The sequence below is a fragment of the Myxocyprinus asiaticus genome, chromosome 31 (assembly GCF_019703515.2).
Source record: "Myxocyprinus asiaticus isolate MX2 ecotype Aquarium Trade chromosome 31, UBuf_Myxa_2, whole genome shotgun sequence".
Classification (NCBI taxonomy): domain Eukaryota; kingdom Metazoa; phylum Chordata; class Actinopteri; order Cypriniformes; family Catostomidae; genus Myxocyprinus; species Myxocyprinus asiaticus.
Window position 1 is genome coordinate 3,315,221 of NC_059374.1, and position 13,258 is coordinate 3,328,478.

Consider the following 13,258-nt stretch of genomic DNA (forward strand, 5'->3'; position numbering starts at 1 on the left):
CCTAATAAGTTGACTACTCAATTTATTGTAATGACGTCTCCAAAACTTGTGTAATTAAGTTCACCTTACTTGGTGTTCATATAGAATGAACTTTACTATTTAAGGTAACTAGATTCAAGAAGACTTAACTCAGATCTGCTATTTAAATGTTGTTGTTTCAACTTAATAATTTGTATGGTCACATTTAGGTAATATAATGACAAAGCTTAAATAATGAAGATTATAACTTACTCTAGGTCAATCATTAAATAAACGTATTTCTCCACAGAAATGCATAGACACATGTACTTCAGTTGCACATGCACAATGAGATCTGAGAAAGTGTTAACAGGGTCTAACTTAACCAAAGAGACACAGCTCACCTTAATGGTGACATCACAAAACAGCTATTTGCAACGAAACAACATAGATAATACTACAAAAGGAGCTAAAACCTATATGAACTGTTAATAACAAATATTTATATGCCCCTCTAAGTTCCCTTTGACCAAGGAAACATAATTAAATAATTCAAGCGGAAGGCATTGTGGGTATTCCCCATTGCCTCAATTTTGTACTAAACAGTTTTAGTTATTAACACTTAAAATCTTAAATCTATGGATTTTTAAGAAAAATATATTCAAGGAAATTAGTTATTTGAGTTACGAGCCCAAAACTTGAGTAATAATTTCAAGTAATGCTTAATTAACACAACTGGATTTTTCCAGTAATGACAACATTAGAGTTTACAGTGCGGTTAAATCCTAGAGACATGAAACATGGCTAAATTCATAAATTGTGGGTCATATGGTTATGAAGCTAGTTTTTCTTGTCCAACAAAACAAAGGTCTAAATAAAAATACAGTTGAAACTAGAAATGTACCTTTATTTATTCACATAAAACAATAATGTCAAAATGCATTATCCATTTTAAAGAGTCCAAAATTAAACTATTATTAACAATAAGTGACAAAATAGGCTTTTCCGTTAGTGCAATACCTTTAATGCACATGCCTTTAAGGGTTGCCAGATTTGAACAAGTTTGCAGGCAAACAACACTGTGTGCTGCAGCCATGGAAGCCAGCAAACGAACTGGATCAGGGAAAACAGATTCCACCCGACTTAAAAAGCCTCACCATCCATCTAAAAACCACCATGACCAGAGGCGTAGTAAAACAAGGATAAATACTGTAGAAGCCTTTGGAAGATGGAGACAACTTAAAGCCCAGAATTCCTTTAAAACGGATGCTGAGTTGGCTAATTTGCGTGTCAACATTCTGGCAACCCGCATGAGCTTCGAGACTGAGGCGGGGCAGACAACTCTCCAATAGTTTGAATTTGGACTGCAGTACCCATTTCAAATGCTTGTTGTCAATCTTACATATAGCACCTTTAAATGCAATATTGACCAGCAGTTTTTGAGATTTTGGTCTTTTTCCATTCAAGTATATAGGAGCTGTACTTGTATGACTGGAAATAGCTGCTCGAAGGTATTACGAAAATAATCGCCAAGTGGCTTGCCTTAGAGAGATTTTGATTACATCCAAACGACAATGGCTGGTTTATTTTGACATATTGTCATGTATGACTGTTCTCATTGTGCCTTTTGTGACAACATCAATTCAACATGGCTGATGAAAGTGGCTAATGAAACAGACAAGTGCAGACACGCAAGACAAAGAAAGATAATAATCCTACTTGAGTTTGCTGATCACCAGCCAGCTGTCCTCATCCACGGGCACCTGCATCTGGTTAGTGTCAGCTAAGTCCAGCGGCTGTCCCTCCCTCTGCCACAGTACATCCAGGGGCTCCTGGTCCACCCCGTGCCCCTGCAGAATGCACTGCAGCACAACCGGCTTCCCCAGAGAGGAAGTCACGTTCTCAGGGCTCTCCACAAAGTGCAGCCCTGCATGGCACAGAAACATAATGGAAAAGCCATTAACTCTACAGTGAAGTCCATCACATCAGTTTCCATACATTAGTGTTTCTTCAACTTTGGGCTCTTTTAGCGCTGTAGATTTCTAGAAAGTAAAATCTTGTTAAAATATTTTTCACACTCTCAATAATTGTATTTAATTTGTCTACTAACATTGTTCAACAGTACATGTCAATAGTGTCATTTTTCCAGTTCATCTCAAATTCTGTATTTAGATGTCGACCGATGGTGGATTTTGCTGATAACTAAGATGGTGAAAAAGGCAGATAACTGTCTAATCAGATGACAGTTTTTAAAATCGATTCATAGAATGACAACATTTTCACAGAGATAGAGGCCAAAGAAAGATTGGGTGTATAACGTGGGACTTTTAAAACTAAACAAGCCTGAATCACACCGGGGACTCTTATTTTGAAATGACAGCAACTTGGCTCCATTACAATGCTCTCTATATTTAATATTTACCAATTAAGCCTTTTATAGCCTATATATTATTATTATTATTCACAATATATGAATTTTGAGACACAATATATGTGCTGACGAGGGATGTTTCCATATAGTCACATTTTTCTTTGCATACCCTCTCTTCAATTTAAACGTAATTATCAGAGGAACATGGAGGAATAAAAAAATAAATAAATATTGGCATACATTTTTTTACACAAAATTACAGCACGATTGGAATGACGGCCAATGAAAATATTCAGCTCACAAGTGATATTTACCTTAAAAGATTCAAAAGAACTGGTTCATAAGAGCCATTCATTTTTTTAAATTCAATTGCATTTCTTATTTTCAAATATTTCTTCCTCAAAAGTACTAAAAGAATCATTAATGGAACCATCAAGGAACCCGAATTGTTAAATTCCTTATGATTCCCATCCCTAAACATCATTCTAAATTATCAGACAACCGTCCTTCACAAAGCCAGTAGGGTGGAGAAACATTATAAAATGATATTTTTAGGGAGGCTTTCATAAAAACCACCAGCCCTTCCTAGCATGAATTTTTAGGATGTGAATAAGACTGTAGGCCTGCAAATCTGCTCTCTGTCAAACATTAGCTTGGTGAATCACTTTCAATTGGCTCAACATGTTTCCATCTGTCTGAAAAATTGAAATGTTTGACATTCCTGTGTTGGCATGGACCTGATAACAAGCTCTGCTGCTATGGCCATTGAGATACCAGAGGCATGTAATCCAGTATTAGAGAAGATTTGTGTAGTTTAGCTTTGGATGATGCCATTCATTCCGGATTCCTTCCTGCTTAATACCTCAAGTTTTGGATTTTCTCAAAGCAGTCAGACACGGCCCTGACCCCTAACCTCTGACCCTATGAAGATATCTTCACCAAGTGTGAACAATTGTATCTAAAACACTTACAAATACTCAATCATCCCTCATTTATGTGTAACAAGGCAGACTTTGGGAAAAGTCTCAAACACACCATTATTCCAAGTTAACATTAAACAGCATTCGCAACCCATTTTACTTCCGTAATGTGGCAAGTTTCTAAGTAAAATAGATTGTGGTTGGAGGCGAGGGGCTGAAAAATAAGAGGACTTAATAATCATTTCAGAGGCGGAGCAAGTTGATTACAACGATGCAAAATAATCTATATAATTTGTCTTGTTTTCCAGAAAATATCTAAACATTATAATACAAGATAAATTACTTAAGTAGAAAATGTCATATTTTGAGTTGTTTTCAGAGAAATGTAACAAACTTTAGAAATGTTAATGCTTAAATCAAGAAAAAAAAAACTGCTTTCCAATGCCCCACTGGCATTTTTTTTCTTGTTATAAGCATAAACGTTACTAAGTGTTGTTATATTTCTCTGAAAACAAGACTTAATTAATACAAATTAATAAAGTAATTTTTTTTCTGGTTTTTACCAGAAAATAAGACAAAAATACCCAGCAAGAATTATTTTTTCTTATTTTATTTTTTTTTATTATTATTTAAGATTTTTGCAGTAAAAGACAAAAAAAAAAAAAAATTTCTTCATCAATGAATTGTGCACGATAAGTCCAGAAACACATATCAAAACAGTACAATTTTGATATCATGTTGACTTACAGCTCTTTCGACAGAATTTGTGCCGTAACATCAATTACCACAGAAATAATTTAAACTCATAACTAAGTTATTTTTGATACGTTTTTTAAGTTAAAGTCGCAAAAAAGTTACAATAATTAACTTACAATGGAAGTCTATGGGGCCAATGTTCCAGAAAAACAGAAATGTGCAGTTTATTTTTGTTAAAGCACTTACATAAATTATTAAATGAAAGTATTTTTAGTGATACACTGTAAAAATATTTGCAAGTTTAATGGAAAAAATGGAAAAATGCTACGGTAAAAAAACTGTTAATTGGTTGTTAATAGAGCTGTCAAAATTAACGCATTAATGCATGCAATTAATTTAAACGTTTTAATGCGTTCATTTTTCTTAATCACAATTAACGCATTTGCCGTTAATACAGCATAAACATTGGTGTGAAGGGTGTAACCTTGGCGATGTGTCCGCCCGGAGTCATTACACTGACACACACGCCACAAACACACACAACAGCCGTGTCAGTGAACAAATGATGGAGAAAGGAACTCTTCACACTATTTGTTGTTCATCACAAGCCCAGATGGGAATATTTTTCAGCCTAAGTAAGGCGCATTTTAATTTCCACAGAACCATGCCAAGTCTTAACTATCACCAAAACGCAGAATGAGAAGTTTTTGTCTGCAAGTGCTTTTCATGTGGAGTTCAAAGTGGCACTCGATGCTGGCATTGATGCCCTGACACGAATCATGAACGCAGCTTCACGATTGCTGTAGGAAAGTGGATAGCTACAGTCTACCGGCAGATTAATATTGTGGAGGATGAGAGTTTAAGAGATTTAATGCCCATTGCAATGAATATGCAACCTATGTGGGGACTAGTTCTTTCAATTAGTCAAACTCCCACTTACACTTTGGGAAACTTTTAATGTTACTTGAGTTTGTGATATTTTAGTGCTTTCCTATCCTTATACTGTGGAAGGATTTGTTTGGAAAATGTTAATAAAGCATTATATTGTTACATATTGTTTTCTTTTCTTAGATGGAAAAAATGCATTTTGACAGAAAATAAGTATATTTTAGAGTAAAATTTCAGCACATTCAAAATCTGCGAGTAATCGCTTGGTTAAATGTTTGGTGAAAAGTTATATTTTATTTAACAAGATAATTCATATAATTTTACAATACTGTAAAAAGTAAAACATATTTTTTGGTAAAAGGTAAAGTAAAAAGTATGGTTTACCTTATAGTTGACATTAATACATGTACATTTACGGTAATGTATTGTTAAAATAACAGTGAATAAAAAAAATTGGTCATTCCCAGATGTCACATTTGATTATGTTTTATTGGAATAGTTATGTTTCTTCTTATTTTTGATATTTTTGATTTTGGAGTGTTTCATGTTACATTTTATGTTGTTTAGTTGATTTTTTATTGCTTTATTTTAGTGTCATGTATGTTACCCTGATGTTGTTTTGTGTTTGTTTGGGTGACACTGTGCACTATTCATTTATTGCCCATTGCTCCTGGAAGCACTACACTTGTAGTATTGAACTGTACAGTATACATGCACCAAAATAACATCCCAGAATGCCTGAAACATCACTGTATCACCCATTTTATGGTGAATTTCTGGCTACCACCATTTTGTTTTTGTTTTTTGTTTTTTTGTTTGTTTTTTGTTAATCACCATTAATCGCAGATTTCAAAAATGCTGAAAAGTTGACACCATATATACTTGTCCAAATGCATTTATTTCCATCTTGGGAAAGGAAACAAAACAAACATTTTAAACATAATGCTTTATTAACATTTTCCAAACAAAGCCTTTCACAGTATAAAGATAGAAATGTACTAAAATATCACCAATTCAAGTAACATTAAACATTTGCCAAAGTCTAATTGGGAGGTTAACTTTTTGAAAGAATTACTCCCCATAGGTTGAGTATTCATTCATATTTTCATTCATTTCAAATTTCTATGTTCATAATTTTACATTTAAAATATTTATCTCATAACATTATGCATTTGCGGAGTGATAGTTAAGACTTGGCTTGCGGTCATTAAAATGCGCCGGATATACTTGATTTCTATCACAAGTCCCATCTGAGCTTGTTTTGTACAACAAATAGCGTTAAGAGGTCCTTTCTCCATCATTTTATCACTGACCGGGAAGCACTGTTGTGGTGTGTGTGTCAGTGTAATGACTCCGGGCATAAACATTACAAAGGTTTTGCCCTCCCAACAAGCATTTATGCTGGTTTATGCTGTATTAACGGTAAATGCATTAATCACGATTAAGAAAAATGAACGCTTTAAACTTTAATTAATCGCATGCGCTAATGCGTTAATTCTGACAGCTCTACTGTAAAGTTAACAGGATTTTTTTATTTTTTTTTTTACAGTGTAAATCTACAACTGTTGATAGAGTTAAACAGAGTTTGTATTGAACCTGCAATATTCCGTTATGGGGTTCAGTACAAATCGATCTGGGGTACATTTCCTGTTCAAAGACGTAACTCACTGCATAACCACCACAGTACACTGCATCGTTGTAGTAAGTAACTAGCTATTCACGGCTGTTTCCCAAAACAGTAGTGACTGTGTCGCACATCCATCATTCAAACCACATTGGTTGAGCTGTCATTAATGCAAATGTTCGTTGGAACTACGGTTTGGGGAAACACCAAATTGTTGAACTATGTTGGTAACAATGGAACTTGCGACCCTGGTTGGCTACTTTTGTTAAACGTACCCCTGGACTGCATCCAAATGGGAATGAGGTGAACATGTGGACACAGTCAATCTTTTGGAGACAGTTTAGGAGAACACACACACATTCAGCAGATGCAAGAGTCCCAGGTTGATGTTTAAAACGAGGCCCACTAAATCCTCCTGTCATGGGTAGTTTCTTCTTTCTATGGCTATTACAGCTTTTAGCTTCACTGATTCCTTTAACCATCTCTCCTTTTATGATGCTTCCAAATAGGCAGTCAACTCTGAAGGATCGGTCGAACATGAAATGTCTTTGTGTGTAGCTTCTTTTTGAATATGAGTGATTACATGAAACATAAAACACTGTTTGCAACCATTTTACTTCCATAATGTGACATTTCCAAGTGAAACATGCTATTCAAAAAGGGGAAAAAAAAGGATTTGATTGGCTGGTGAAAGGTGGTCTCTATGATAAGTGGTTTGATGATGTCAGCTAAAAAGGAAAGTCGTTTCAGAGACAGAGGGACCATTAGATACATGTTGATGAAATAATATTATTTTTTTTAAAGACTATTTAAATGATGAGCCCTTCAATGGAGTATGTCCTTCTCCAACGTCCTGTTTCATTAGAAAATACATAATCGCAGGAAAGAACACTGTGCTTGTCAAGCCATTTTATGACATCTTAGAAGTTAATGGGTTCAATTTTGATTTCATTTTGACTTTAAAGGCACAGAGAAATAAACTTCAATAATGCTCATCCTTCTTCTGCTTTTTCTATTTGCACTTCCTCTCCCTTCTTAGTCATTCTCTCAGTGATAAAAACCTCACGTTGCCTGTCAAAGACAATTGCTCAAACTTAGAAAAGGCCGCCCAAACATCCTTCTCTATTACTGGGGTTATCACTGCAGTCTAACACAAAACTGATTCTTTCTTTCTTTATGTTTTCTCTTCTCCGCCCATCTCAGTCTCCTCTAGCTCTCCATTCTTTCAAATACATCCCTTTGCCCCAAACTCAATCCATCATTTCCTCTGTCTGATTCAGCAGGACCCCTGACTCAAAATCTCATGCATTCTCTTTCTATCCCTCCATCAGCCCCCACACTCATCCCCTCACAACACATACTCACACACACAGACACACTGCATGTTTAGGCTGCACAGTATCTTTAGCATCTGTGATGAGAGATGTGAGAGTCAGATAAGCAGATACACCAAAGGGTCCAAACATCAGACTGACTCACATCGCATCTCATATCAGACAAACATCAGCAATATGATGCTTTGCTTACTTGACAGCACAAGTAAGAGTCACTTGCAAACTGTTGTCTGGTTTAACCTGACATCATATGCATAACATGTCTGCCAAATGAATAAGTGTAGATGTAAATAACGGAATAACAAAAAAAATATGTTTATATATGTTTAAATTATATATATATATATATATATATATATATATATATATATATATATATATATATATATATATATATATATATATATATATATATATATATATATATATATATATGTTAGGGCTGTTGATTTAACGTGTTAATTCAGTGCGATTATTTATATAAAAATAACAGGTTAAAAAAATAATGCAATTAATCATGTCCCTGGTAATTCAAGCTTGAAGTACCACTTGTTTTCTCCAGGGGGCAGTAGTCAAAACTCCAGCTGTATAGGCAGCGTGCAGCTTATAAAGAGAACAAACCACACACACACACACACACACACACACACACACACACACACACACACACACACACACACACACACACTAATAGCAGAGAGTACAACATAAGGACGGACGCGTTCTTGCATTTAAACAGCTTGATGTAGGGATTTATAATGCAGGGATCTCAAGATGTGTTTTTCTAAGTTTCAAACTAAGTTAAACTTTACACAGCCTCTTAAAAACGCTGTGATTATGATGTAACACAAGCAAGACGATCCAAAAGCATTCGTCTGACACAGGTGTACGCTTTAAAATAAGGTTAATAAAAATACAACTGTTCATTGTTAGTTCATCACAGATTGCTCTTCACATAATTGAACATATGTGTCTTATTATTAAATATTATTTGCTATTTAGCAAAGATGTAGTTTCACTTTACAATAGGGTTGCCACTTTGGCCTACTGCTGGCAATCATCCAAGCAATACATTTATTTTTTTGACTGTTTACTCCTTGTTTCATATGGAAATAACCACAAAACAACATATAATTCATTTAAACAATAACATCAGTCATATAGTTACTTTTTTTTGTCCCTGAGCAATTTTGTTTAAGCTACCCTTTATTTAAATTAAATTAAAAAAAAGTAGCTATCTACACTTCAAGCTTTTAACTTTAGGGCCTGACTACACTGAAGCCTTATTTTTCTTTTAAATATCTAACTATTGGGGGCCTGGGTGGCTCAGCATGTCACAAGTTCGAATCCAGGGTGTGCTGAGTGACTCCAGCCAGGTCTCTAAGCAACCAAATTGGTCCGGTTGCCAGGGAGGGTAGAGTCATATGGGGTAACCTCCTCGTGGTCGCGATTAGTGGTTCTTGCTCTCAATGGGGCACGTGGCAAGTTGTGAGTGGATTGCGGAGGGTTGCATGAGCCTCCACATGCTGGGAGTCTCTGCGGTGTCATGCACAGCGAGCCACGTGATAAGATGTGCGGACTGACTGTCTCAGAATCGGAGGAAACTGAGACTTGTCCTCCGCCACCCGGATTGAGGTGAGTAACTGCGCCACCACGAGGACCTACTAAGTAGTGGGAATTGGGCATTCCAAATTGGGAGAAACGGGGATAAAAAATAAAATAATAATGAATATCTAACTATTAGCATTAAACAGCATTTGAACATACAGTATACACTTTTATGTAAATAAATTAATCAAAAATAAAGTGGTTCACTAAAATGAATCAGACATCTTAATGCTTCATAGGAGAGGACCGTTTATGAGAGCTTCATACACCTGAATCATCCCAACGAACCGATTCACTAAAATTAATCAGACTTTCTAATGATTCATATGAGAGTGCGGTTTAGGAGAGCCTGTTTGAAGTGTGCATATAAACAAGTGCTCATACTGATTAACGCATAAGGAAAATTTTCAAATTCCAGGAAATTTTGCAGAATGGAATTTAAAACACCCAGAACACCTTAACAACCACATAGTAATGCCCTGGCATCCACCTACAACACTATAAAATTGTGGCAGTGACTTGGGCATAAGAAAGCACCACTCACATTATGGTGACACTTTACATTAATGTTCCTTTTGTTAAGGGTTTATAAAGAGGTTCATTAATGACTAATAAGGTATTTACCAATGCATTTCAAATCACTGATAAGCAGTTATAACAACATTAAAAATTGTGGATTTCATGCAATGCTTGTGAAATAGTGAGCACTGTATCTTAATAAATACACTGCTGGTTTGGACAAAAACATAAAAATATACCTTTTATCGTGTGTTGTTTGCCATCAGGTTAGGACACAGTGTGACTGTGGCTCCTCTATGTTTTTGTTTGATTTCTGAGTACTCCATTCAAAAAAATAAGGCTGGGCATAGAAATGCATCAGTTCTTCAACTACAAACTCTTCAGACATGTTTAGTCAGTTCTGTTCTCTGTTTTGTGTGCAGCTGTGTTGTGTTCTGTTATATTGCTGTGGAGGACCTGTTTTTAGATAAATAAAATTAGTTTTCACTTGAATGCCCCAATGTCACGAGGCGCTGTGTGAACTGTTGCTCTCATGTGCTATCGTGAACGCGCACAGGAGATCAATGGTCAGTGAACATTTTCACTAAATAATACATTAGATTTTGGTTTGTTTCACACCAAACCTTATCGTATGCTTTCATAACAATCATGAGTCTCATGAATAATTTATTAGACTTCTGAATTATACTTTTGTGTTCTTTTGAAGCTTGAAGAGGTGGTCACCATAAACTGCCATTGTATGACATCACTGAGCACAACATTTTTTCACAACTTCTCCCTTTGTGTTAAGAAAAAGAAAGTCATATAGGGTTATAACAACACAGGGGTGAGTAAACAATGACTGAATTTTCATTTTTGGGTGAACTATCCCTTTAATAAATGCTTCACATGTGTCCACTTTACATTAAGGTACATTTTCATAGGTTAATAATGTTGAATAACTGTTATTAAGCATTTATAACATATAGGGTAAAATGGCTCACTACTTGGCAGGTATTGCATGGAAGGTAACCTTTTTATGCATGTTGTTATAACCGCATATCAGTGATTTATAAAGCATTTGTAAATTAGTTATTAGTCTTTAATTAACCCATTTATAAACCCTTAACAAAGTGAGCTTAAATGTAAAGTGTTCAATCTACTTCTTTCTTCACTCTCAGAAAAAAAGGTACTGGGCAGGTACCCTTGTTTTGGGTAAATATTTGTACCCTTAAGACAAAAGGTACTTTTGTTTTGTTGCCAGAGGAGCAAAATCTATAAATGTACTTAATAGGTCCTTAGGGTACAATTATGTACGCAAAACAAGTTATGTTTTTAACTAGAGGTTCAAATAAGGCCCCCTTGAGGGTATCACCCACCTTAAAAATAAATAAATAAATAAATAAATAAATAAATAAATAAATAAATAAAATCAAAGAATGTTCAGTTGTCCACAGAATACTGACAACATGTGTGGTTCACACACACTAAACTAATGTCTGTCCTGTCTGTTTATTAAGGACTAAACAAAATTATTTGGACTTAAAGGGAGCTGAACTCACTGTACAGAGGCCCCGAAAATTATTTGGACACTTAAAATGTATACATTTCATTGCATCATATTGTAGGAACTACAAAATATATTGAACAGACAAATGATTCAAGGGCTTTCCTAATGCAGTGACTTTTAATCAACAGGTGTCAAGGTGATTTTTAGTGGATGTTTGAAATCAGCTCACTTCAAGTTCACACAAATGTCCAAGGCTAGCCGAGTGACCGCAGGTGTATCATCACATTAACTATGGGCATGTTCCACCAACATTATCCGTTGTTTAATCGTTTAAAACCCCCAAATCTTCTTTTTGTGAAATGCTTTGCTTGCAAAGAGTGTTTTTGCTACCTTTCTTGAACATTTAATTATCTTTTGGGAAGATAGCCAAAGTGTGAAATAAGTGTCCAAATACGTTTGGGGGGCACTGTATGTCCTGATACACCACATCGATTAGTTTATCTCCAAACTCAACCAGGGTGAACGATCTGTCGTGACCACTGGAGTCTGGAAGATCCAGTCTGCAAAATCCATTTCAAACATTCAATGCCTTAATTTGGAATATATGCAAATGACCTGTCGAGTTGAATAATTCGTGAATCTCGTACCTGATACATGTTCCGCAGTGCCGAAGCGCATCAGTGTAATGAGCAGCAGAGTGAATAAGTTTGGTCCGATCATTGTTTTGTCGGGTTTCGGTCCGCTCCAGTTCCGCAACTTCGCTGGATGTGAATCAGATCGCATCATCTTATAGCTCCAGTGAACAGCTCTGACTGCGCTTGAACTTTCCACAGATGAGCGTTTTTTCTTGGACGAAGTCGGCTTTCTTAGTAATCTTCAAGAAAAGAAAAAGAAGAAGAAAAAAAGAAAAGAAGAAGAAAAAAGAAAAGAAGAAAAAAAATAGAAATCCGGCAAGAAGAAGAAAGAAAAAAAAAAGAAAAAAAAGAAAGAAAATCCAGAAAAACCAGAAAATCCAAAGAGTAAAAGTTTAAAAGTTACAGCTGTCTAGGTGTCCCCAAGATCCGTTGAGAGCTGTTGCCAGATGCAGTGTGAAAGAGTTAGCAATTTATTCTTGTTTTCTTTTTTCTTTTTCGTTGTTTCCCTGTTTTCTTGCTTTTTAACCTCGAGAAACTTTTAAGTCATCCTTCAAGTAAAGTCTCGAAACGCTTGAAGCAAAACCCAAAACGCGCACCAGAGTTTTCCAACCCGAGTGGTGTTATTTTTATGTCTGAATTTCCCTTTGCCTCCAAAACACTTCTCCCATCAGGACGCCTTTACTCCCCCTTCAGAGAACTCACATTCCTCCACTCAACTTTTGTCCATTCTGTCTCATTCTCTCCTCCCCCTTCTTCAGTCTCTCCTGTCGCCCTCCCCTCATCACTCCAATACACAACGACCGCCTTCACCTAGACATGAAGACGAGAAGGATTTCTGAAAACTTCAGACACACTAAAAAAGTAACATAGATACCTGAACAAATGCTTAGTTTCAGTCTTACTGAAATAGTCTAAGGATAAACTGTCGTGTTTATGAAATAAAGTTTGTTAGGACAGCTTGCCTGTCAAAAGTATCAAATATATTCCTATTAGTCAAAGGTTTGGACACACATACTCATTATTTATTATTAGCCTACTATTTTCCATGGTCTAAATTAATAGTAGAGTCATCAAAACTTATAAATAACACAAATGGAGGTATGGGAACTATGTAGTGACTCAAAAATATATAAATGAAAACTATTTTATATTTGTCTAGGTCACTATGCTGCGAATTTCTTTCACCCTGTAGTTAAAAGATACATGTATTTATGTA

General features: G+C 35.5%; 1 protein-coding gene across 1 annotated transcript in view; it reads right to left on the minus strand.

Annotated features, from left to right (window-relative positions):
• The window catches only part of LOC127422256 (tyrosine-protein kinase receptor UFO-like), a 90,974-nt gene extending 78,221 nt beyond the window's left edge, over positions 1-12,753 (minus strand). Inside the window, exons 1-2 of the mRNA XM_051665646.1 lie at positions 12,055-12,753; positions 1,678-1,885 (exon numbers count right to left, since the gene is read on the minus strand). Coding sequence (XP_051521606.1) covers positions 1,678-1,885; positions 12,055-12,193 — 347 coding nt within the window. The 5' untranslated portion in view covers positions 12,194-12,753. The remainder of the gene's footprint in view (positions 1-1,677; positions 1,886-12,054) is intronic.
• Positions 12,754-13,258: the final 505 nt, after the last annotated feature.